Source organism: Oncorhynchus mykiss, chromosome 2, assembly GCF_013265735.2.
Source record: "Oncorhynchus mykiss isolate Arlee chromosome 2, USDA_OmykA_1.1, whole genome shotgun sequence".
Classification (NCBI taxonomy): Eukaryota; Metazoa; Chordata; class Actinopteri; order Salmoniformes; family Salmonidae; genus Oncorhynchus; species Oncorhynchus mykiss.
In genome coordinates, this window is record NC_048566.1 from 21,321,923 (window position 1) to 21,349,691 (window position 27,769).

At 42.1% G+C, this 27,769-nt stretch overlaps 1 protein-coding gene across 4 annotated transcripts; it reads right to left on the minus strand.

The window, feature by feature from the left end:
• Window positions 1-90: 90 nt before the first annotated feature.
• LOC110537544 (NXPE family member 3-like) lies at window positions 91-26,960 on the minus strand. Of its 4 annotated transcripts, XM_021623668.2 has the most exons (6): window positions 26,848-26,960; window positions 3,802-3,918; window positions 2,140-2,915; window positions 1,925-1,995; window positions 1,456-1,674; window positions 91-1,362 (listed from the first exon to the last, which is right to left on the minus strand). In XM_021623668.2, exons 2-6 carry the CDS (start codon window positions 3,901-3,903, stop codon window positions 818-820), a joined length of 1,713 nt encoding a protein of 570 aa, XP_021479343.2. In that variant the 5' UTR covers window positions 3,904-3,918; window positions 26,848-26,960; the 3' UTR covers window positions 91-817. The 4 variants fall into 4 exon arrangements, with proteins under 4 accessions (XP_021479343.2, XP_036797554.1, XP_036797536.1 ...); XM_036941659.1 differs by having other exon boundaries at window positions 91-1,674; window positions 2,140-2,912; XM_036941641.1 differs by having other exon boundaries at window positions 91-1,674.
• Between the last annotated feature and the right edge of the window lie 809 nt (window positions 26,961-27,769).

A 27,769-nucleotide genomic window follows, 5' to 3' on the forward strand; every position in this document is an offset into this window, starting at 1 on the left:
CGCACACTGCTCTTGATAGTATCACTGATCTTTAATAAGCTAACGTATCAGCCTCACAGCCCTCGCCAGAGCTCTTGTGATTACAAAAAATGTGCACCCTTATGTAGACCTGGCCCCACCCACATCCGTTCTACACATCGAAGGGGGTTGTAGGCAAAGGAAAAACAAATAAGTGCTACCAAATATAACAATATGCATTTCATAAATATTACAAAAGTGTATAAATAAGGCGTATTGAACACGTCTGTAAATTCTCAATGAGGACATAGTAAGTTTTCATTAGTCATAGGGTACATCGTTCGAAAAACGTCAGAATAATCTACAAGAGACACATATTTCATGTTCAAATTCACAACATAACAAGCATTTCATCATTAAGTCCTTTAGGAAATAATGTCTGGAGGGTGAAAATCCAAAAACATTCTCTTTTACTCAGAGTATTGTTAATATCTCCTCCCCTATCTGATATCTTAAATTTCTCTATGCCACAAAATCTAAAGGTGGAAATGTCATGCTTCAGGTCATTGAAATGTACAGCGACTGGATAATCCCAGTCGTTTCTCCTGATTGAACTTTTATGTTCACTAATTCTCTGTTTGAGAGAGCGGGTGGTTTTACCGACATAACAAAAGCTCTGACGAGGGCCGTGTGGCCGATACGTAAGCTTATTAAATATCGGTGATACTATCAAGAGTGATGTGACAACAGTAAAAACACATAATGCAGAATTTGGTATTTCTAGGATTTTTAAAAATATTGTATACTGTAGGTGTTGAATGATAAAATTCTGATATAAATCATTCTTAATCTGCTAGCCCTACTCTGGGCAGACTTGAGAGAGGATAATGTCTATCATGTTCTTGATGATGATAGGAGGTGGGTGGAGGGCATGGGGGAGGTGGTGGGCAAGGGTCATCTCCCAGGCGTCTATCAGTACAACATCCAGACCCTTGAACATAGCCCTGAGCACCCCATCCAGCTGCACTGAGAACCAGTCACTATTGTACAGGCTCACTTTTGGGTCCAGGGCCTGGAGGTTGGCCGAGCGCAACACCACCAGGGTCCCCGAAGCCCGGTTCAGAAGCCGCACCACCGCCCGCCGAATGTGGCGTAGTCGGCGAATGTATACCTGCACAGGGAAGGTGCTGAAATGGGACCATATGCTGATGAACACCACAGTATTTGACCCACCAGTTAGGCCATCCAGCTCATTAGCTACATAGCGCATCTCACTGGCGATGACAGTGTTGAAGCGGATTGGAGGACCGTGACAACGGTATTTCAGCAGGATGTTGTGGGTGCTGTCCACTGCCATGAAGGGCCCCACATTCTTAGGACTGTAAAGGTTGAACTCCTTCAGGTCTGTCACAAAGAGGAAGGGCGAGTTGGGAGTTGGACAAAAAGAAGAGAGTGTTAGAAAGCACAGTAGAGAGTGAAAGATGCCGCAAGACTTACCTGGTACTAAGGTGTTGAGGTACTCGAACCACTGTCTGACAGTAGAGTCTCCGTACATGTACACCACCTTGCCCTTCAGACACTGAGTGGCAGATGAGATGTTAAACTGGCGCATCACACCACCACCCAGAGCTCGCCATGACCCTTGGAAGTAATACCCGGAAGGAGTGATCCTGGTAGACTCTGTCTTCATGCTGCTTCTCTCCACGTCTGCTTTGTCTGAAAGAGAAAAGCAAGCATCTTGCACCAGCTAGCATCATCACTTTACAGGCAATAGAAGTGCTAGGGCTTTCCCACCTTACATTACTGTAGATGCAGTAGTTGGCTCGAATACTGTCCTGCACACCCAGAAACTCTCCAGAGTTTAAGTAAACAGCCACACAGCGGAGCAGAGCAGTTAGTAGGCTGGTTAACTAGTGTTAAAAAGATATACACACAGTTGTACTGTGGTATCTCCTTGCTTGCCTACCTTTTTTCTCAGGCAGCACAATGACACTGTCAGACCCTGAAGGATGAATGGGAACTTTGATATTTACACCACTGAGAAAAAGTGGAAAAAGAATCATATTTGAATGTTAAATAAACTCAATGCAGCATGCAATCTGATACATTGGAAACAGAGTCTGTGAATACATTTCACACACTTTTAAACTCATTCACTTGCATACTGTAAAACTAACTAACCTTTGAAAGAGCAATGCCTCCTTGTTCACGAGCAGATGGTTCACATAGGGTCCCCTGGCGTGGTTGATCCGTGTGTCACAGCTCAGCAGCTTGGGCTTGTAGCAGTACCAGGGCTCCCCTGTGTGGGGGTCTGTGTAATTGCACAGCGGCTTCTGGTTGGTCGGCAGACACAGGTTACATACAGTTGTCTGGGACAGTTTTCCAGAGCGGAACAGACTCTGAAAGGGAATCCGGTCGGGCCGTTCCTCTCGTATCCGTCGTAGAACATGAATTGCCTCACTAGGATGGACCAGTGTCACCTCCACCTGTGCAGACCCCTGCCATAGTAACGGGAAAATGGCAGAGTAGGTCCCATTCCTGTGGTCCAGCACCTGTCCTGCAACGCCTGCCCCTAATGTGGAGGAATGCAGCCGGGCCAGCAAGAAGTCTCCACCATAGCTCTTGGGACGCCCCTGGAAGTCATGCATATGGACCAGAGCCTCCAACTGGTTCCCCACGTGCCACTCTCTCCTGCCCCCTGCTGGCAGGATCACAAAAAGGCTGTGTGCAGGGTCACTGGTCTGTTTCAGGGACACATTCACAGAATGGGGCAGAGGCTGTGGCCAGGCGATGGACTCTAGGAGGTCACGCTCCTCCAGAGCCTCCTCCAGTGAGGGCTCCTGGCTACAGTAGCTCTGATTGCGGTCCAGAGGAGAAGGGCCCTCTGGGAGCAAAGCTGAGTGGATGTTGCTTTGGTGCCGGTAGAACATTGACACTGCTTGGCAGTTGAGCTTCTGCTGAGTAAAGAGGAGAGGTCACTAACAGGCATGCTACACTGGACACTAACTTTTGTAGAGTGTGTGACGCTTCCATTAATTTTAATGAAACCTGGACATAAGCAGCATAGCTCTGTGAGAGGCTTGCGCTGTTCAGTGTAAAATGACTCTCTGGTACTATTTTCAAGAATTTGATGCATGACTCACACCCAAGAACACTTGATAAAGTTGGCTTGCATTCTGCTGATGCTGGCAAAATCTATGCATCAAGTGTAGCATCTAAAAACCTACTGTTTTCGTGACGCCCTAGCTGCTCTTAGCAATGTGGGTGTATTTACATACACTAGCTTTGCTTTCAATTGTATTGGGTTGTACAAAAACATTAAATCCATTTCCATTTCAACTTACTGTGCCGATTGGCAGGACTGTTGGTTGTTATGAAGGCTGACTTTGAGAAAAAATATCTAAAGGATCGTATTACAGATTTTCCAAATGTGGGTCTGTTGTCAACCGACTTCCTCTGCTTACCTCAGGTCAAAATAAAAGTCCTTCACGTGCACCATATGTGGACAGAGAGGAAGTGGGTCTACAACAGACCCACATTTGGAAAGTCTGTTTAATAATACGATTCTTCAGATATTTTGTCTCAAATTCCAACCTTCATAATGACCAAGTTTCCTGGCACCCAGCACAATAAGTTGAAATGGAATTCTATTTTACTTAAGGCAACGCAGTGGACTGTTTTTGTGCCACCCAATATAATTAAAAGCAACACTAGTGTATGTAAATACACCCACGTTGATAAGAGCAGCTAGAGACACCCCAGTGTAGCTCCCCTGATGAGGGGGAGAGGGTGATAGAAGCAATGTGAGATTGGTTCGTATTAGGCCAGATGGATTTACCCTACCTCCAGAATGTTCATGTTGCTGAACAGGAAGAAGAGGCCTGACAGGGCCAGCAGGAAGAAGATACATATATATCTGGACAGGCTCCTCCACATGGTGTCCATTCTCTGTCAGTCAGCCTGATATTGACATAAAGAAGCTGGTAAGGGACAAATAACAATTGTATTTAATTCTGTTGAGCCATTTTCTTTGACCAAGTTAAATTGTAAAAAAAAGTTTTAAAAATGTAACGTTTTCTTTCCTATACCTCGCAGATATAGGACAGAAACAAAGACCTTTCTTCTGAAACTCGTCAGTCTATTCTATTCCCATAACCACAGAGGAACTCTGGAGCTCTGTCAGAATGACCATCAGGTTCTTGGTCACCTCCTTGACCAAAGTTCAGTTTGGCCAGGCAGCCAGCTCCAGGAAGAGTTTTGGTGGTTCCAAACTTTTTCCATTTAATACTGATGGAGGCCACTGTCTCCTTGACAGGATTGTGCCTCAACACAATCCTGTATCGGAGCTCAACGAACAATTCCTTTGACCTCATGGCTTGGTTTTTGGCTCTGACATGCCCTGTCAGAGCCATATATATATGGGACTTATATAGACAGGTGTGTGCCTTTAAAAATCATGTCCAATCACATGAATTTACAACAGGTTGACTCCAATCAAGTTGTAGAAACATTTCAAGGATGATCAATGGAAAGGAGGCACCTGAGCTAAATGTTGAGTCTCACATAAAGGGTCTGAATACTTATGTATATAAGGTATTTCTGTTTTGTATGTTTAAAACATTTGCAAACATTTCTAAAAACCTCTTTTCACATTATGGGTTATTGTGTGTAGATTGATGAATAAAATGAATGAGAGAAAGAGAGGGATAGAGGTGTCATGTCTGTGATGTCTTTCTCTTCCATATCCATATTGTGATGCAAATATTCCCCCATTCAATACAATACATTCACTTAGGCATAAACTCTGTGACCCATCTTTTCCCGTTCAATGTAATGACAAACATCAACCCCGTGACACACATATTTTCCTATTGACTGCCTAAAATCGGTCTTCTCACGACAACGTCTGAATCGTGCGAACCGAAATCCATACTCGCACGAACACAATGGTGTTCTCTGTTTTTCTCTATGACCACCACAAGCGTCACAGGACTTGTCTGAAGCCAGTACCGCAGATCTGCCAACGTCTGTCTGTAGCGTCCAAGCTGTTTGGGTTACACACTAATATTTGTATTTTGTATTTTATTTAACCTTTATTTGACTAGGCAAGTCAGTTAAGAACAAATTCTTATTTACAATGATGGCCTACCCCAGCCAAACCCTGACCCGGACGATGCTGGGCCAATTGTGCGCCACCCTATTGGACTCACAATCACAGTCGGTTGTGATACAGCCTGGAATCTAACCAGGGTCTGTAGTGACTCCTCTAGCACTGAGATGCAGTGCCTTAGACCGTTGCCCACTCGGTAGCCCTCCATCGAAAGTTGAGACTCTCACGAACATGTCTGTTTTTCTCTAGGATGCCCACAAGCCTCACAATTCTCCTCTGAAGGTAGCCTGGTACCAGTTTAAAATGTTTTATGGAAGTACAGTGCATTTGGTAAGTATTCAGACCCCTTGACTTTTTCAAAATGTTGTTACGTTACAGCTTTATTCTAAAATTGATACAATTATTGTTTTCCCTCATAAATCTATACACAATAACCCATAATGACAAAGCAAAAACAGGTTTTAAGAAATATTTGCTAATGTATTAAATAGGTATTCAGACCCTTATTTACATAACTATTCCGAACCTTTGCTATGAGACTCAAAATTGAGCTCAGGTGCATCCTGTTTCCATTGATCTGTCACACCCTGATCTGTTTCACCTGTCTTTGTGCTTGTCTCCACCCCCCACCAGGTGTCTCCCATCTCTCCTCATTATCTCCTGTGTAATTATACCTGTGTTCTCTGTTTGTCTGTTGCCAGTTCGTTTTATTTGTCAAGCCTACCAGCGTTTTCCCCCTTGCTCCTGTCTGTTTTTTATTCCTGTTTACTAGTTTTCCATTCTGCCTGCCCTGACCCTGAGCCTGCCAGCCGTCCTGTACCTTGTCCCACCACACTGGATTACTGACTTCTGCCTGCCGTTGACCTGTCGTTTTGCCTGCCCCCTGTTCTAGTAATAAACTTTTGTTACTTTGACACTGTCTGCATCTGGGTCTTCCCTAAAACGTGATAGTACGAACTGGGCATGACCGACACAGCAGATTCAGACCAGCTCCACAATGCTGTCTCCCTGCCACCATTGGACGACACAAGGAGTTACTGCAATGTCTTATGGAGGGACACCATACCCTGGCAGAACGCCATGCCCAGGTATTTGAGACTTTGCTGGAGCAATTCTGCGGATTCCTCACTGGGCAGCGGGTCACAGCTGTAATCTCCCAGCCTACCCCAGTGTCCCGAGAACCCCTCTTACCTCCTCCGGAGCGCTACACTGGATATTCTGGAACCTGCCGGGCTTTTCTCTCCCTCCAAATACACCTCTGCTGTCTTCAACCAAGATCTCAGCGATCACTGCCTCATTGCCTGCATCCGTAATGGGTTTACGGTCAAACGACCACCCCTATTCACTGTCAAACGCTCCCTAAAACGAGCAGGCCTTTCTAATCGACCTGGCCCAGGTATCCTGGTAGGATATTGACCTAATCCCGTCAGTAGAGGATGCCTGGTTATTCTTTAAAAGTGCCTTCCTGACCATTTTAAATAAGGATGCCCCATTCAAAACATTTAGAACCAGGAACAGATATAGCCCTTGGTTCACTCCAAACCTGACTGCCCTTGACCAGCACAAAAACATCCTGTGGCATACTGCATTAGCATCAAATAGCCCCCGTGATATGCAACTTTTCAGGGAAGTTAGGAACCAATATACACAAGCAGTTAGGAAAGCTAAGGCTAGATTTTTCAACCAGAAGTGTGCATCCTGTAGCACAAACTCAAAAAGGTTGTAGGACCCTGTAAAGTCCATGGAGAATAAGAGCACCTCCTCCCAGCTGCCCACTGCACTGAGGCTAGGAAACACTGTCATAAATCCACGATAATTGAACATTTCAATAAGCATTTTTCTATGGCTGGCCATGCTTTCCACCTGGCTACCCCTACCCCGGTCAACTGGCTTGCACCCCCCACAGCAACTTGCCCAAGCCTCCCAAATTTCTCCTTCACCCAAATCCAGATAGCTGATGTTCTGAAAGAGCTGCAAAATCTGGACCCCTACAAATCAGCCGGGCTAGACAATCTGGACCCTCTCTTTCTAAAATTATCTGCTGAAATTGTTGCAACCCCTACTAGCCTGTTCGACTTCTCTTTCGTATCATCTGAGATCCCCAAAGATTGGAACGCTGCCGCAGTCATCCCCCTCTTCAAAGAGGGTGACACTCTAGACCCAAACTGCTACAGACTTATATCTATCCTACCCTGCCTTTCTAAGGTCTTCGAAAGCCAAGTTAACTAACAGATCACCAACCATTTCGAATCCCACCATACCTTCTCCTCTATGCAATCTGGCTTCCGAGCTGGTCATGGGTGCACCTCAGCCACGCGCAAGGTCCTAAACGATATCATAACCGCTATCGATAAGAGACATTACTGTGCAGCCGCATTCATCGACCTGGCTAAGGCTTTCGACTCTGTCAATCACAACATTCTTATTGGCAGACTCAACAGCCTTGGTTTCTTAAATGATTGTCTCTCCTTGTTCACCAACTACTTCTCTGATAGAGTTCAGTATGTCAAATCGGAGGGCCTGTTGTCCGGACCTCTGGCAGTCTCTATGGGGGTGCCACAGGGTTCAATTCTCGGGCCAACTCTCTTCTCGCAGCGCATGATAAAGGGGTTTGGGTCCGCTGTCTGTGAAAATCTTAACAGTAGAATCCTCAGGTTGGAATATGTAAGCCATATGTCCATCACTCGTATCCAAAACTCACACAACTCAAACATTCAGGGGCAAAAGTATACATCAATGATGTCGTTCTTGCTGCTGGTGATTCTCTGATCCACCTCTATGCAGACGACACCATTCTGTATACTTTTGCCCCTGAATGTTTGAGTTGTGTGAGTTTTGGATACGAGTGATGGACATATGGCTTACATATTCCAACCTGAGGATTCTACTGTTAAGATTTTCACAGACAGAGGACCCAAACCTCTTTATCATGCGCTGCGTATGAGAGAATGGCTTAAGATAAGACTAGTGCTCTGTCAAATTGAACAGGCCCTGAGTGGTACAAACAAGGCTGCCTTTGCATTGGAAGAGGTTGTGTGCGGGTGCAGTGATTTGAAAGCCATAAGGATCTCTTCAATGGCGTATAGCCCCGACACCAAAGTAACAATTTTAGCATATGAACAATTTGATAGTACAAATGCAACGAAGTCTGTCAGTTCATATGTATTTGCCAAAGCCTGCAAGGATGTAAACGTTTTTATGCCAGTGTTTAGCTTTAAATGGATTGATTACCCTATATTCATAACCCTGATGAATAAGCTGGACATGATTACGGCGCTGGCCGCTTCTATCCTACCTGCACAACGTTTGGTCTATCCCTGGAGTGAAAACTTACGGAGCCTTGACAGAGCGTGTGTGGGATATCCTGCGAGACGAATGGCAGTCAGGGCCCTTTTAAAGGAATAGTAAATTTTTTTAAATAACTATAGCATTTTTTAAAAGGTCTGCACTAAATTAAAGGGGATTAATGCTATATCTCAACCCTTAACGAACGGGAATCGTTCTCTCGCGGAGAAATGCAATGTCTTTTTTTATTTTTTTTTATTTTACCCACTTTTTTCTCCCCAATTTCATGGTATCCAATTGTTAGTAGCTACTATCTTGTCTCATCGCTAAAACTTCCGTACGGGCTCGGGACACACAACCCAACCAAGCCGCACTGCTTCTTAACAGAGCGCATCCAACCCGGAAGCCAGCCGCACCAATGTGTCGCAGGAAACTCTGTGCACCTGACAAACTTGGTTAGCGTGCACTGCGCCCGGCCCGCCACAGGAGTCGCTGGTGCGCGATGAGTCAAGGATATCCCTACCGGCCAAACCCTCCCTAACCCGGACGACGCTAGGCCAATTATGCTTCGCCCCACGGACCTCCCGGTCGCGGCCGGTTACCACAGAGCCTGGGCGCGAACCCAGAGTCTCTGGTGGCACAGCTGGCGCTGCAGTACAGCGCCCTTAACCACTGCGCCCGCAATGTCTTATTTTATATGAATACAGTCTTTCCTACAATTATATGTTATAAACATTAATAAAGGTTATTAAAAGTTTAGTACTGTCTGGTAATGATGTATACAGTTGGGCAAAAAAGTTTTTAGTCAGCCACCAATTGTGCAAGTTCTCCCACTTAAAAAGATGAGAGAGGCCTGTAATGTTCATCATAGGAACACTTCAACTATGACAGACAAAATGATTAAAAAATCCAGAAAATCACGTTGTAGGATTTTTAATGAATTTATTTGCAAATTATGGTGGAAAATAAATATTTGGTCACCTACAAACAAGCAAGATTTCTGGCTCTCACAGACCTGTAACTTCTTATTTTAAGAGGCTCCTCTGTCCTCCACTCGTTACCTGTATTAATGGCACCTGTTTGAACTTGTTATCAGTATAAAAGACACCTGTCCACAACCTCAAACAGTCACACTCCAAACTCCACTATGGCCAAGACCAAAGAGCTGTCAAAGGACACCAGAAACAAAATTGTAGACCTGCACCAGGCTGGGAAGACTGAATCTGCAATAGGTAAGCAGCTTGGTTTGAAGAAATCAACCGTGGGAGCAATTATTAGGAAATGGAAGACATACAAGACCACTGATAATCTCCCTTGATATGGGGCTCCACGCAATATCTCACCCCGTGGGGTCAAAATGATCACAAGAACGGTGAGCAAAAATCCCAGAACCACACGGGGGGGACCTAGTGAATGACCTGCAGAGCTGGGACCAAAGTAACAAAGCCTACCATCAGTAACACACTACGCCGCCAGGGACTCAAATCCTGCAGTGCCAGACGTGTCCCCCTGCTTAAGCCAGTACATGTCCAGGCCCGTCTGAAGTTTGCTAGAGAGCATTTGGATGATCCAGAAGAAGATTGGGAGAATGTCATATGGTCAGATGAAACCAAAATATAACTTTTTGGTAAAAACTCAACTCGTCGTGTTTGGAGGACAAAGAATGCTGAGTTGCATCCAAAGAACACCATACCTACTGTGAAGCATGGGGGTGGAAACATCATGCTTTGGGGCTGTTTTTCTGCAAAGGGACCGGGACAACTGATCCGTGTGAAGGAAAGAATGAATGGGGCCATGTATCGTGAGATTTTGAGTGAAAACCTCCTTCCATCAGCAAGGGCATTGAAGATGAAACGTGGCTGGGTCTTTCAGCATGACAATGATCCCAACACACCGCCTGGGCAACGAAGGAGTGGCTTCGTAAGAAGCATTTCAAGGTCCTTGAGTGGCCTAGCCAGTCTCCAGATCTCAACCCCATAGAAAATCTTTGGAGGCAGTTGAAAGTCCGTGTTGCCCAGAAACAGCCCCAAAACATCACTGCTCTAGAGGAGATCTGCATGGAGGAATGGGCCAAAATACCAGCAACACTGTGTGAAAACCTTGTGAAGACTTACAGAAAACGTTTGACCTCTGTCATTGCCAACAAAGGGTATATACCAAGTATTGAGATAAACTTTTTGTAACTGTTCTACAACCAATGTTTATAAATAAAACATATGTGCATGTTTCAATATTGCGCAGTAAAATTGTTTTGGATTAATTATAAGATGTTTTAAAAAGGTCTGTACTAAATATTATGAATTAAATAAATGGTTTTAAAGCGGTATCTCACCTTTAATGAAGGGGCTCTGTCTTTTGCTCTACCATCATGCATGTCCCGGAGAAAAATAATTTCGGAAAAGACGTGTGCGTGCGCGGGTGTGCGTGTGCTTGGCCTGTAGGTGTGTGTGTTTAAAAAAAAAAGGGGGTGGGGGTGTGTGTCTCTGCATGGGGTGTTTGAAACCAAGAAGGTGTGTGAGGCTGTTTAGAATTGGGTGTGTGTCTCTTAAAATGGGCACTTTCGATTCATTAACACACATGCCTTTCAAATACATATTTATCTCACCCCCAAGGACGTGGGAGGCTAAAAAGTCAAACAACCCTGGCAGAAGATATCTTGTCTAGACAACTTCCTACGGTTTAAAACATATGTTATTTCTAATCAGTGCGTATACAAACGGCCCCCCACCCAGCTCTATACATTTATATCGGACACCCCCACAAGCTGCTACCCATGATGGTGTAGGAAATCAAAAGGAAATACAGGCAGACAGAATATGTTGAGACAACCACCTGTGGTTTTGGGGTCTCTAAACATTCAGGGTTACTATATTGACATTTTTTTTGCCTCCGGAAAAAACGTCACCCCCGCTCTGTAAACTCATTTATCTAATATCTCTCCTTTGAGCCCCGACCGCAGCGCGAGTGATAAACAATCCACTCTGTACGAACGACCAAAAGCGCAACTCCAGACATGGCCAGCAGCCCGGAACAGCTAAAAGACCATCTGTGAATCCATCCTAATGGAGCTTTCTGAAGGTGAGTTAGTGAAAATAATATATTAGATTTGAAGGCTAGGCATTTTCAGGGAATGGTATGGATATTATTGATATTATTGTAATATTAAACAGGAGTCATATGTTTTTTTTAAAACCAGGGACAACGATTTTTTAGTTAATATGTCAAATTCCATATTCTTATCATTTAAAAAATGTATATATATAGTATAAATACATGTTAATATTATCTAACGTTTGTAGGGTATTCGTTCTTTAAGCAGTTGCTCCGGGGAATAAATGATCTGGAACAGCCTTCATTAGAAGGGGGTTCAGAGGAGCAAAACGCATGCAGCCAGTCCCCATCACACTATTGTCAACGTAAGTCCAATAATAAATCCATAAGAATATTTATACATTAAAAACAAAAACTGAGCGCCATATATTAAAAGCTATTTTTGTGTTTACAGCTGACAGACCGCCAAGAAGGATCACGGCTGCATTATGTACTCTGAACAATTACGCGGAGAAGATGACATACAGTGGGGAGAACAAGTATTTAGTACACTGCCGATTTTGCAGGTTTTCCTACTTACAAAGCATGTAGAGGTCTGTCATTTTTATCATAGGTACACTTCAACTGTGGAAGACGGAAAGTATAGGCAATTAGCAAGACACCACCAATAAGTGCAGGTGGTGACCACAGACCACTTCTCAGTTCCTATGCTTCCTGGCTGATGTTTTGGTGCTTTCACTCTAGTGGTAGCATGACACGGAGTCTACAACCCACACAAGTGGCTCAGGTAGTGCAGCTCATCCAGGATGGAACATTAATGCGAGCTGTGGCAAAAAGGTTTGCTGGTGCAGTTGGCCCTGGTTTCCTCCTAATGCAAGACAATGCTAGACCTCATGTGGCTGGAGTGTGTCAGCAGTTCCTGCAAGAGGAAAGCATTGAAAGCTATGGACTGGCCCGCCCGTTCCCCAGACCTGAATCCAATTGAGCACATCTGGGACATCATGTCTCGCTCCATCCACCAACGCCACGTTGCACTACAGACTGTCCAGGAGTTGGCGGATGCTTTAGTCCAGGTCTGGGAGGAGTTCCCTCAGAAGACCATCCGCCACCACATCAGGAGCATGCCCAGGCGTTGTAGGGAGGTCATACAGGCACGTGGAGGCCACACACACTACTGAGCCTCATTTTGACTTGTTTTAAGGACATTACATCAAAGTCGTATCCACTTTCATTTCCAAATCCAGACCTCCATGGGACTCCAAATCCAGACCTCCATGGGTTGATAAATTTGATTTCCATTGATCATTTTTGTGTGATTTTGTTGTCAGCACATTCAACTATGTAAAGAAAAAAGTATTTAATAAGAATATTTCATTCATTCAGATCTAGGATGTGTTATTTTAGTGTTCCCTTCATTTTTTTGAGCAGTGTATATATATATATATATATATATTGTTAGTTATACATATTTGATTATTTATACATTTTTATGATTGAATATGTTAAAACAATGACAAATAATGTTTTTTCAGACTCCAACGAGACATCCCCGGCAGAATCTGGAATGGTTGGTGAAAAAAGTCAAGAGCCCCCGGTTTCCGCGATTCGTCAGAACAGCCCTCTCAAAAAACCTGAGGTAATTTAATTATGTATTATTAATATATAGTATTATATCTGAAATGTATTTTACATTTTTTATCTAACATATTTTATGTTTAATAATCTATTTTATATGTATTATTTTCTTTCAGGCTCCTCCCCGGTGTATAACGGCACAGAAGACCCTACACACCTAGAGCACGCGGATGCACCGGACATTCACACTAAAACACAGAAACTGGAGGATTTCACCGTTTTAAATGACATTTCCGAGGTAGACGACTTGCTATTATGTGAAGCAGCCAGCCTTTTTTATTCAGCCAATTTTTTGGGTGGAAACACCCGAACCTGAAATAGAACAAGCTAGGTTTTTCACAGCCTTTTCCAGGGCTCTAAAATCCCGAAAGGTTTTGCTCCACAAACAAATGGGGGCTTTACTCGAGCGACAATACAGTCAGGATCTATCCTTCTGGCATAGAACAATGCCACGTTTGTTAAACAGCAATCCGATTAAAAACCGCAAATACAGGCACCACAAACATATATGTAACATGTATCCTTCCAGAATACCACAAGAACACACATCATTAATTATCCAAATGGCTGAGCCAACAGACATAATTGAGACAGTTGAACCCCTGTTGTCCCAGATACCCCCCGAACTCCTAGCTATAATTAACCAGATGAATGAGGCGGGGGTAACAGACATAATACAGATAGATGAAACCATATTATCCCAGATTCCCGCCGAACTCATAAAAACAAAAAAAACGTATGAATGAGTCAGGGACGGCCGATGAAAACCTGTTATCCCAGATCCCGGAAGCCCTCACATCTTTAATTAACCAGATGAATGTGAGCCTAAGATCTTCTACACTGGACCCCCCCACAAACCCCGCCATTAACACCCATGTCCGAAGAGTCTGAAACGCAATATAATGTTTTTGAGGAATTGGAAAATTGTCTAATAAATCAGGAGGGCGATGGTATCGATAGAAGTGTCTGGGCTGTGTACTGAAATAAATTCAGCAATACAGAGATTTGACAGTTTTTCAATTTCACATGAATGAATCAGAATCTTGACTATGCAGTGTTTTATGTAATGATATTGGATACTCTGAACGAACTGTTAGACAGGGCAAGAGATTATGGCGAACCTCGTGATGTCTTACCATTGGAAATTTGTGGAGATAGCCTGCAAAACACTGTATCTCTTATTTTACCCTATGGCGAAGCAGATCTTGAACAATTTATAGCCCTGCTGGAACGACTTGTTCAGACAAATGTATCCGTCATAGCCGATAGGACCCTCAAGCTTGTAGTGCAAATAATACGTCAACCCCAGGGTGGTGGTGGGCAGAGAAGGAAACTAGATAGCCTAATGCAATCAGAAATCATACGCAATAAAAGGGCATACCTCATAAACGTTCACAATCCTGGTAATAAGCTATGCTTTGCAAAAGGCCTAGCACATTTACTAAACCCTGGATGTACGGATCTAGCGACGTTACACAAGGCTAGAGAGCTCCAAACGGCCGTGGGTCTAGGTATACAGGATGCGCTGGCTTTATCGGACATAGTCCAAATTGAAAACTTTCTGAACTTCAAGATTGTGGTTTTGTACCACAGTAGAGCTAATGCAGCTCTCTTGAAATCCCAAAACAACCCACAACCTCATCCTCAGATTCTGTACTTTTATGTTCAAAACGACCATTATTATGCCATTACTAACATCACAGCGTTTTTAGGCGCACCATATGTGTGTCCATCCTGCCATACCAGATACACCCGAAAAGGGGGGCACTCGTGCTGTTATAACTGTTCAGTATGTCTGGATGAAAATTGTCTGATGCAGCCCTTAAACCTTACACCCATGTCGTTCGGCCTACTGTTACAAAAAACACAAAATTGAAACATGGCACCCCAAGGCCTGTAAATCTGTAAGCAGTTGTGACATTAACAAGAAATGTCCAAAATGCCATTGCAATTACAACCTTAAAATAGACAGACCTAAACCTTGTGTGTAGAATCATACATTGCCCAATATGTAAAGGGCCTTTGAAAAGCAGAGACGCTGAAGTGGTTCAAGAAGTGCCACACGAGTGTTATATTCAGCCCTTGGCTGAAGATGAACCTTCAAAGAAATATGTGTTCTATGATTTTGAGACAAATCAGCAATCAGGGGTTCATTTGCCTATTTTTGTATCTACCATGACTTTCAAGGGTGATAAGTGGTCGGCAGAGGTGCCCAATTGTGCACTCCTCTTTCTAAAACGCTTTAGAAAATCCCAGTACAGAAACTTCACGTTTATAGCGCACAATTCTAGAGCCTATGACTCCTACCTGCTTCTTTGAACCCCTTGATACAGCAAGGCATTGCACCCAGTGTCATAGCTCAAGGTAGTAAAATCTTGTGTTTTGTAGACCCCGCTTTCAACCAGAGATACAGAGAGATTGGCTCAAATGCCAGAGGCCTTGGGTTTTGAAAACTCTGTGAAAGGTTGGTTTCCCCACTTCTTCACGTCTGAGGAGAATCTACATTATATCGGATCTTATCCCAGCCCCGAAATGTACGGGTGTGATCAAATGTCTCCCAAAGAGCGAGAGAGATTCATGAAGTGGTACGAGACAGTAAGACATAGCACCTTTGATTTCCATAAAGAGATGGAATCATACTGTGACAATGATGTGGTTTTATTTCATGAAGGATGTCTCAGATTCAGAGAAGAGGTAATCAAAGATGCAGGCATTGACCCCTGGAGTTGTACAACTATTGCATCGGCAGGCATGAAAACCTAACGTACACACTAACTACCTGCAGCATCTATAGCTATCCCCTCGCCTGACAACTACCGACGCCAATTCAAGTCATACTCTAGTGAGTACTTGGCCCAGGATAAAGACATTTTTATTCAACATGCTTTGAATAGGGATGAGAAGGCTTTTGGGCCTTATCATGTAGATGGATACACACAAATTGACGGTGTTGAGACCGTGTTTGAGTACAACGGTTGTTTCTTCCACGGTTGTAAATCTTGCTTTGTGCTCCAGGCCATGTGTGTCCTAACCCAAAAAACGTTTGGTGTCTGGTACCAAGAGTACCAAGAGTTTCAAAACAAATTGGAATATTTACAGGCTACTTACGGTTTAAAAGGGAATGTGATGTGGGAGCATGATTGGACCACACTCAAAAAGTCTGATCCTCATTTTCAAGCCTTCCTTTCCAGCTTTGACACACCAGAACCCTTGGAACCATGACAGGCCTTGTATGGAGGCCGTACCAATGCTTTGACATTGAGGTATGTAGCATAGGATATGTAGATTTTACATCCCTTTATCCTCATGTAATGAGTTCCTCATGCTATCCTATGGGGCATCCTGAAATTATTCACCGCGACTTTGACTTACCCCAAAACTATTTTGGTCTGATCAAAGCAACTGTCTACCCTCCTCGGGGTTTGTTTATACCAGTGTTGCCTTACAAGGGACCTCAAGGAAAACTTTTCTTTCCCCTTTGTTGCATCTGCAGTGAAAACAACATCCAGGAAAACCCTTGTGATCACTCAGATCAAGAAAGAGCCCTGACAGGTGTATGGGTCACAGTTGAATTCTCTAAGGCTCTAGAGATGTGGTATCGTGTGGCCAAAATCTTTGAAGTGTGGAACTTTTCCAGGAAATCAGACACTCTTTTTAAAGAGTACATCAACACCTTCTTGATATGCAAGCAAATGGCTTCAGGCTATCCTGCATCGGTCACAGATCAAGAGAGCAAAGACAGGTACATTCAAGACTATCACGACAGAGATGGCATACTTCTTGACCCTGACAGAATAGAGGTCAACAAAACCAAAAGAAACGTGTCGAAATTGTACTTAAACTCTCTTTGGGGGAAGCTTTCGCAGAGATGCAATATGCTAACAACGTCGATGATTAAAGACCCCGAAGAATTTTTGTAATTTGTTTTATCGGACCAATACAAAGTTTCCCATTTTTCATTATTGAGTCAAGACATTGCCTTGGTGCAATGGCGACGTAACAAGAAGTGAGTTCTACCCCCGGGTAATGTAAATGTGTTTCTTGCAGCATTTACCATGGCCTATGACCGACTTGAACTGTACAAGCTCATGGAGCAGCTTCAGAGACGGGTTCTTTACCACGACACAGACTCTGTGGTCTATGTAAGCAAACAGGGTGATTGGAACCCCCCACTTAGCAACTATCTGGGTGGTTTAACGAGTGAACTCGAAGATGTTGACCATATCACAGAATGGTCCTCCTGTGGTCCCAAAAGCTATGCTTTTAGGACTAAAGACAATCACGTGGTGTTGAAAGCCAAAGGCGTGACTCAAAACTATGAAAATGCCCCGTGTGTCGAGGGGTTCATAAACGACCGGAATAGTGACTTGGAGATTTTGAGCTCCTACAAACAGATTGTTAGTTATAAAAAGGGCTTCCATCTAAGGAATGCCCCACTCACTAAAAGATTCAGGGTCGTCTATGACAAGAGACTGCATTTACCTGACGGGGCCACATTGCCCTTTGGCTACTGACTTATGCTACAAGCCCCAGTGTGTCTTTAAGCTTAAGATATAATGGCTGCTGTAGAATGTTTTGACCCCCGGTTGCAACTACCGGACCTTACCCCTTTCTCTCTTCTGATCTAGAATCTCCTCCACTTGAAAGACTTTGTCTTTACCCAACTGTAACTTCTGTAATTCCTTCTCATAAAAAGATCCCTCTATAAGCTCCCCGTCATAATCTTTTAACTTGTAGGCAGGGGGTATGCGCGGTAGACATTCGGTAACGGTGAACACCTCATCGCTGTAACCTTGCTCATATTTTTTGTCGAAAACACCCCTCAACTTGGATATACGCACCAAGTCCCCCACTATGAATTTAAAATTAAAAAAATTCTTACGGCGATGGGGGAACAGACCGTACAGATTTTTAAAGACTTGAAAAGAGTTTTCAGAAGAGACCTCGGAGTGCTTCATCCGTATACTCTTATGGTAGCTGTTGTTGTACCCCTTAACTAAATCTTGAATTATATCAATATAATATGCGTGTTGTGAGCTGTAAAATATCGCCACGTCCGCTCCTTCAGAGTTCTGTTAAAGCATTCAACTACTGATGCTTTCAAATCTGAGCCAGTAGCAAAATGTACTGTATTGTGCTTCTTCATAAGTTTCTGAAAAGTCTTATTAAAAAAGTATTTTCCGCCATCAGTCTGCACTTTCTTGGGGGCTCCTCCTTCCTTCAAGATAGAGTCAAAGGCCCGGGTCACCTCTGCCCCGCTCTTATTTTTTAAGACCCTTACGAATGCTATTTTTGAGAAAATATCTATAACCGTTAGCATGTAGCGATTTCCATCATTTTTATCTGCAAGGGCCTGCATGTCACATTGATCCGCCTGAAATTGGGACAAGGGATGAGTAGAAAAAACGATATTTATTGGAAATTGTTTTCGTACAGGTTTATGTAGAGTATTAAGCATCCTGCTCTGCTAACCACTCATTCAGTTGAGCAGCGCTTAACCGGCTACCTGTTTCTTCGGCTATAGCTCTCTGTAAACGCTCCTTACCCCCATAAGACCCTGGGTTAGAGGGGGTATAATAAATGTTTTTCAACGTCTGCTCCACCATCCTTCTTGCCTCTCTGAGGTACAATAACATTAATGAACCCCTTTCAAATAACTAAAACGTTTCATTTTCATTTCACATTTTTATTTTTTGCAAATATCAAGTATTAAGCATACAGACAATTCAGAATTCGTTGCAGGATACTTGTACCCGTTTCTCAACGATCCCAGCATGCAACACCTTGTATATTTGGTTTAGATTAACAGGCTTGTGTCGCTGAATTTTTAAAACACACACATCCGCTATATAAGTATATAAACAACAAATATGATACATGTCACAATTAAATGGTGTTTCAAACAAATAAAGTAAAATCTTAGACAAGGTTGTTTCTAGTTCTTCAGAATCATCCACAAGACGGGATACCATTTGTGTCCATTGTAGACTCTCACCCGTATGTCGTACATGATTCATGATTTGCTCCATTTTTAGCACACGCTCTACATTAGCCCAGGTACTGTGTGTTGTGTAGAACGATACATTGTTCACTTTATTTTCAATAATTTGATGCATAACATTTGTATGTTCTCTCAAAATAAAAAATGTATTTATTCTCTCTAACATCGTATGCATATAGTTACCGAGCCAGTAAATAACAAATAAGTATAGTCAATCGGTCTCTTGGGGTTTATTGAGCCAAAAAGTCATCACATCAGCCACCACAGCTTCCCTGTATTTGTTGTCGTCCACCAGGGTGTGTTGGATTTCTTTGAGTTTCTCGTGGATGTAGATCGCCTCCTTCAGTTCATGTAGGAAAGCCCCGGTTACCCCGTAAACTCTGGGAATAGACGGCGAAGGTATAAACCTGCAGGACCACAGTCTTTTCACCAGCTCTTCAAAATGGTTGAAGAAGGAGTATCTTGGGGGCTCGTATAGGCATGGATGATGGCGCTAGCTAGGGTGATTGATCTCACAACCGATGCATTTTTCTCTTATATACTCTCCAATCACCACGTCTAAAAGTGTGGCTACAGAGGCCTTGATGGTGTCCACAAACATAGTACTGGCCACCCCATCAAACACATCCTCAGGCTGTGTACATGTAGGAGGTGTCGGGGTCTTGCCTGGGGGGAGTAGAATGGTGGTCTGCGTGGCATAGAGTCCTTAGGGTCTGGCCCCCATGACGTGTCGGAGTCCTGGTATGTTGTATGAATATCCATGGTATATGCTGAAATGAAGAACTGGAGGCTTTATGGGCACTCCTTTTAATGTTGCACCAGTCCTTTGCGTATCAGGGCGAGGTTAACGCAGCCGCGTACTTAGTTTTCTTCGGGGGCTGACCCTTCTGAGGATGTACCTTCTTGGGATTCCTGTGAATCATAATCCTCAGGATTTGTATATATTATATACTTCCTTAGCTGAACAATGCTCTGCCGCTTTTGGCTCTGTACAAAAAGAGCGTCCGACAACTCTAACATTTACAATTCCATTAGATCCCAACTTTTAAAAGGAATAAGCATGCGCAACATAAAGTCTCCAGTCAGGCCACCATCACAAATGTTTTGGTTGCGGGTTTCCTCGTTGCTGATATAGAACACGCATCCACATGGAAGTCCATTCTTTATTTGTATTTTCACCCTGTGAAATACTCTTCCTGAGGAGTCAGGGTGTCACGTCCTGATCTTAGTTATCTTTGTTTTCTTTATTATTTTGGTTAGGTCAGGGTGTGATGAGGGTGGTTTGTTTAGTTTGTGTACTGTCTATGGTTTTTTGTATGTCTAGGGGTTTCTCCTAGACTAAGGTGTTTATATGTCTATGGTTGCCGAGATTGGTTCTCAATCAGAGGCAGCTGTTTATCGTTGTCTCTGATTGGGGACCATATTTAGGTAGCCATATTCCTTGGGTATTTTGTGGGTTATTATTCTATGTTTAGTTGCCTGTTCGCACTAGTCATATTGCTTCACAGTTAGTTTTGTTATTTTGTATAGTTTTGTTCAGTATTGCATTCATTTAATAAATTAGAATGTACGCTTATCACGCTGCGCCTTGGTCTCCTCCTTATGATGACCCTGACACAGGGGTACCTTTCCAACGGGTCTGGTAGCCCGTGAACACACTATACCCCTTTGTGATAACTCTCAGTTCGGGACACACAACCTTGTGAAAAACCGGCCATTCTTCAAGCCCGTAGTCCACTCCTAAAGTCTGGTCTGTATATTCTTCTCCTTCAGCTACCGTTATAGAGTGTCACTCTACCGGCCTGGTAATCAAACTGATACCCCCATTGCTGTCCATTAGACATCCTCACTTGATCTTTCATGTGAATGTGAGGGCAGTTTCTTTCCTGCAGTCGAATGACAAAAGCGCCCTCTAGTGGCCTCATGAGTAGAAAGTTATTCATATTCTTCATTTCAAATCCGGTGTTTCTACGTCAAACGGTTTTGTTATATTTCAGTCTTCTGTGATGTAAATAAAGTGTAATATTGGGATACAAACTCAAAACTGAATACATTTCAAGTCTACAGTATATCTGACATGGTGCAGGTGTCTAATTTATTTTATGCCCACAACCCTGTGTGAGGTGTATAATTTTGTTTCAAAGTAGGTTTGTATAAGACGACCAAGAAACCCTCTACATGACCCTGATTTAGCCCAGGTTTTAAGAGGGTTTCGAACAAGAGCCATAGTTTCCCCCTGTACATTAAACACACACACACACACAATATTGGATCTTTAGTTAGACATATCCTGGCTTTTTGTCAAAGTTTTCTGGCCAGGCGAAATATTGCATCATCGTCATTATTATGGATCTATCTAAGTAAATGCCATTAGAAAAAAAGCTAGTGTAGGCCTGTCGTTCCATGTGGAATGTTTGACGTGACCGAGTTGAAATCACCAGGCAGGCCAAAACTCCATCCCACCAAAACAGGCTGAATTTTCATGCAGTCTTTTCTAACAGCTCTTAGACTAAATCGGCATTATCATTATTTTCACAATTTCGCAATATTGTTACATCCTCATAGTGTGGGAATATACATAAAACACAGAAAAATCACATTTTTACTGCACTGGGCCAACCTGTTTTTTTTTACCCAGGTGTTAGGCTTTAAGGTATCCGGATAGCACTAACTCCAAAATGACTAACTACCACATTTCTGTCCGGACTATTTCCTCTGGTGGAAGAATTAAATTGTATGAATTGACTTATCAAAATAAAGTTTCATGAAAATGTGTCATTCATTGTCATTATAATATGTTGGTAAATGCTATATAAAAGCAATAAGGCACGTGAGGTGGTGTTGTACTGTACCTCTGCTTTCACCTCGAGTGCCTTATTGCTTAATTAAATTGTTGTGGCTAATGGCATACAATTTTATAAAGCTAGTTATAATGAGTGTTATAGAATACTGTTCATCCTTTTGTCATACGCTCTAATGCCAGCTGTTAATAACAACTGCCATTCAGTGGTGTAAAGTACTTAAGTAAAAATATTTTACTACTTAGTAGTAAAAGTACTACTAAGTACTACTTTTTGTGGGTATCTGTACTTTACTATTTATATATTTTTTTGACTACTTTTGCTTTTACTTCACTACATTATTTAAGAAAATATTCCACTTTTTACTCCATACATTTACCTTGACACCCAAAAGTCCTCTTTACATTTTGAATGCTTAGCAGGACAGGATAATGGTCCAATTCACGCACTTATCAACAGAACATCTCTGGTCATCCCTACTGCCTCTGATTTGGTGGACTCATTAAACACACAGGCTTAATTTGTAAATAATGTCTGAATGTTGGAGGTTGCCCCTGGCTATCCGTAAATTTAAAAAACAAACAAGAAAATGGTGCCATCTGGTTAGCTTAATGATACATAAGCATGTTTTAAACCAAATACTCAAGTAGAATTTTTACTGGGAGATTTTTTACTTTTACTTGAGTCATTTTCTATTAAGGTATCTTTACCTTTACTCAAGTATGATAATTGGGTACTTTTTCCACCACTGCTGCTATTACACAGGCTGCATGTTCACAAACCCCGGCTTAAGTAAGTGATGAATTTGAGACGTTATAAAATAGCTAAGAATTTGATTATATACCACAGGATGAGTTGAAAGGATCACTTAAGGCCTAGGTGGGTGCAACTTGGCATGATGGTAAAGGCTCATGGGCCATACTCTTTCATGTAATGCCATGTGAATTGGCCACATGGTGGCGCTATAACAAGGGATTGAAGATGCAAACTTTGAAACATCATGACCCCTGTTTGAGCTAGAGTCCAGAAATTCAGTACAGGGATCCCTCCCCTTACAAGGAAAAAATATGTCTCAAGGACACAAGGTCCTCCATTATGTATTTTACGTCATTTAAAAATAATAATAATTTAAAAAAAAAAACGCTTCTTCTCTTAGTCCAGTAGATAAGCTATAACATTTTTTTGATTTGGTATAGAAGTGTGAAAATAGGCGCTGAACAAAACCTGATAGAGTGCCATTTTAGCTAAGCCTTGGTCAGTATGCTGAAAATGCATTTGCACTCTTTTACATTTTGTGTAATGGCTTCCCCTGTGTTGGGTCTACATGACCACTATATAGCTTAAAATGTTTGTATTGGTTTGGGGAACACATTGAATTAACAACTGAATCCATATTGTCTTTGTTTTTACCTTGATGATTGCAACAATGATAAACATGTATTTTACATTGCTGTACAAATTGGTATTTCCTTACTTTGAAAGTGATGTATTAAATACAAAGTTACCTTTTACACTGTAAAAAAGTTATGTTCCCTGAAGTCTACTGATTACAATGATATATAATATATGTAACTGGAGTTTCCAGCTGAACAAAAAGGAGAGCAGTCAGGGATAACTTCAATAAAAATATTTTCTGTTTAATTATTAGTTGCAACAGGGAGATACCTCCAACACAGAAGAAGAGAAAATGTTGAATAGGCTCTTTTCTGAGAAGGCCCTAAGATATTAATTACACACTACCCGAGTTTTCACTAAATACCAGCCCTAAAGGCTTGTAGGAAGTCACAACATCAGCAGCTACAGAAGCACACAGTGTCACAGATACATTATCAGTGTGTCCTCGGCGAAGTCTGGCAGCAAACTTTAACCATAACATTCAACACGGGCAGACATTTGATACTGGCAGTAAAACAGGAAAAAGGTAGGAAGATCAGCACTTAGTTATAACAGTATATACTTAAATGCAAGAAAATAATGAATCTAATAAATTACAATTACAATATGATATTATAAAATGCCACTTAAGAAATGTGTCAAGAAACCTACCCTGTACACATCACTCCAAGTAAATGATGATTGTGAACTTCAGGAAACAGCTTAGGGAGCACCCCCCCTATCTACATCGACGGGACCACAGTGGAGAAGCTTCAAGTTCCTCGGGTTACACATCACTGACAAACTGAAAAGGTCCACCCACACAGACAGTGTCTCTTCAACCTCAGGAGGCTGAAGAAATTTGGCTTGGCACCTAAAACCCTCACAAACTATTACAGATGCACAATTGAGAGCATCCTATCGGGCTGTATCATCGCTTGGTACGGCAACTGCACCGCCGCAACAATATGGTCTCTCCAGAGGGTGGTGCGGTCTGCCCAACGCATTACCGTGGGCAAACTACCTGCCCTCCAAGACACCTACAGTACCCGATGTCACAGGAAGGCCAAAAAGATAATACAACAACCACTGCCTGTTCACCTCACTATCATCCAGAATGTGAGTTCAGTACAGGTGCATCAAAGCTGGGACCGAGAGACGGAAAAACAGCTTTTAACTCGAGGCCATTATTACTGCAATGTCGGAGCTAGAACCACAAGCATTTCGCTAAACGCACAATATCTGCTAAACACGTGTATATGACCAATACAATTTTATTTTATTTGAAACCCATAGGAATGCATTATGTCCAGAAGGGAGATAGGTAACCCATTTTAACAAAATGTGTTCATGATGACACCACAAAACTTGTACAAAAAGCCAGGATATGTCTAACTAAAGATGCCCAATATTGTGTGTGTCATGTACTGGGGGAACACTATGGCTCTTTAAGGGCTATTTGAGGGGAATTAGAGACCCTCGTAATCAGGCTGACAGAAGGAACTGCCCTTACGTTCACATGTACCTATTACACAGGCTAGTGTGTGTGTGTGTGTGTGTGTGTGTGTGTGTGTGTGTGTGTGTGTGTGTGTGTGTGTGTGTGTGTGTGTGTGTGTGTGTGTGTGTGTGTGTGTGTGTGTGTGTGTGTGTGTGTGTGTGTGTGTGTGTGTGTGTGTGTGTGTGTGTGTGTGTGTGTGCGTGCGTGCGTGCGTGCGTGTATATAACTTACAGGTGGGACAAGGGGTCATGACCCCACCTCCCCAATATTAGAGACAGGTCAATTTGACCCCCTCAATAACATACCATGATGAATTTGATTGATTGGAAATAATTTTCCTACCATAAAGTGCCAGGCAGCTACTGGTTTTCTGTGGCTTTACATTAAGTTATATGACTGCTACTTTGATATTACACCATAATCCCAAAATAACATAACAGAAACTCAACCATCCCAACACACTGCCGTCTAACTTCGCCCCTTGACGAAAAACAAGTCTATGTGAGTGTGTGCAATGGTGGTGGAATCCATGTATTCACATGTTGTGTGTGTGTCTGTTTTGTGCTTTGAGGATGTCTCTGCCCACATGTGGTCTAAGTACGACACGGCTGTTTGATACATTCTTTATATCCCCCATGTTCCTGCCACTGTTTTTGAGTGTATGTGTGTGTGTGTGTGTGCAAGGAAACAACAACACTGACCAATAAACATTCAATTGTAACATCAACTGTTTAGTTATCTAGGTTTCTTTTTTATAGCTGCCATTGCTACTGTAGCCTGCACATCTACATTTCTTCACAGCTGTCACAAATCCTCTTGTGCCCCAGAAACCTTATTATGTTGTAAAATTCTATTTGCTTCCATTTTGTTTCAATATATTTACGTGTTTTGGTAAGTTATTATTAATACAACAAAATACATTTTGTGCAATATTAGCTTTTGTCTGAAGCTGAAATAGACAGGAAATTGAAACGCTAATTTGACCTATGCACTAACAAGACTTTTCAGCGTACGAAGGTTTGACACATGCTGGAATACTGTAGTTTTATTGCAACAAGACCTCCTAGTTTCACTTACATATTCGACGTATTATGGAAGCATTAATTCCACATGGTTACACGGTTAAAACAGAAACAACTCAAAGGGTTAAGCTTAGGTACTCCTGCCGAGTGGTTTAGGTTAGGGATATGGTTTGGGATAAGCTTAAAACAAAATAATTAAAAACAATGCACTGTTTCCATCAATTATTCTCATGGCTTGCAAGAGCATTATGAACTGTCGTAGCGCAGTGGTCAGAGCAGCATGCTTTAGTCTGGTCAGAGCGCTTTGCCTCTGAGCATCATTAGTTGCATGAGTGCTCGGCAAGAGTTAAAAAATGTGTGAGCGCCGAAGGCTGCATATATCAACGTTCTCAGGGTTGTTTCAAATGTCCAAAGTCTATTTCTAGTGATCAGCCTGCTTTATTGATCTAATGTACTTCAACAACAGAATTACTCACGTTGGACAAAATGAAAATGTTAGCCATAATCAGAGACTAAAAAGTGTTGGTTTACAATTACATTGTTTATGCTCTATTCTTACAATAAAAGTGACTCAAATTACACAATAAAGGATTCACAATTCAGTTACTTTTGGGCAAAATATAATCCAAAACACAATCAAAACAAACTGCAAATGCATCCAATAAGTTTGTACAGTCAAAAGCTTGATGTAACTTTGGACTATACTATAAGTGTCAAATTTCTTCAAATGGGGGGACAAGATACATAAAGTGTTTTCATTTCTAAATGGTCAAAGAGATGTATTAAAATACCCTCAAAACACAGGGGGAGGAAACAGAAAGACCAGAAGACCATTATTTTTGGCACAAAGTTCATTAGGTTGATTATAATGCCAGCAGGGTGTAGGCCACTGCAATCAATGAGAAATGGTACTTAATCAATAACCCGTTAAGGAACAGACCAAGCAAAAATGAAAGATTGGCTCTTTGCATGTCATTTCTTTTCTATGATCCTTGATTCCACATTTACTGTGAAAATATCAATACAATGCAGCCTGTACCAACAGATTTTATATGCTCATGTGGTTCCAGTTATAATTGATTAAGTTAGTTAGTTGTGCTGTAGTTGCTTACCGTTTATGTATTGTCCCTCTTTGTATAGAATAAATGATTTACCAAGTTGATGTCCTGTCCACTGTTATTCGAGGCTGTCTGTCTGAAGAGCATTCATCTGTCCTTTACACCCATAGAAGTAGATAGAGAGCGCATTTAGGGCTGTGTCAGTATTGACATTTTGTCCGGTAGTTATTGTCATGCAAATGCCTGCTGGTCTTATTGACTGTTAATTAACAAACACGTTCAGCATCTCCAGGCCTCCATGCATACAAGCCGCTGATGTGCACCTAAGGAACATCTACATTTAAAAGTCTAATAAAAATATACACCATCACAATACATCCATTATTTATTTTAGGCAGGTCATAAGAAACATTATTATATGAAGAAAATGCATTTCAGAAGAACAGAATATGAGTCAGTCTACTCCTGTATGTTTTCTGTCTATGCATCCATACCATAGACTGTAGGCTAGTTCAATTAGCAGACAAGATAAGTTCCATGCCATTATTTTATATTATATGATTTTATAGTAACAATATAATTGAACTTAGCTGAATAAAATATAACAGATTTTTTTCCATTCTGAGGCAAGTGCACATATGAAGTGGCTATGTTGACTGTAAAAGTTATCATTTGAAATATCTCCTATATGCTCGATTTTGTGTTATTTGGCTACTTTAGTTGTGAATTATACAAACCTTAGAATGTCTTAGAAATCAAAACATGTATGGGCTACATGATGCGACTATAGGATACTGATTTTAGAATGTCTTAAAAAAAGCTTGTGCTCTCTTCCTTGCCTCAGGCTGTTCTCTCATCAAATGATCATATCACCCTGTCGTGGAAATTCTTACACAGGGACACTCGAAGTCTATCTTAAATGAATCATGGTTTATTCGTCAGCACGCTTCAGAGGTTCCAACCAACTCAATACACC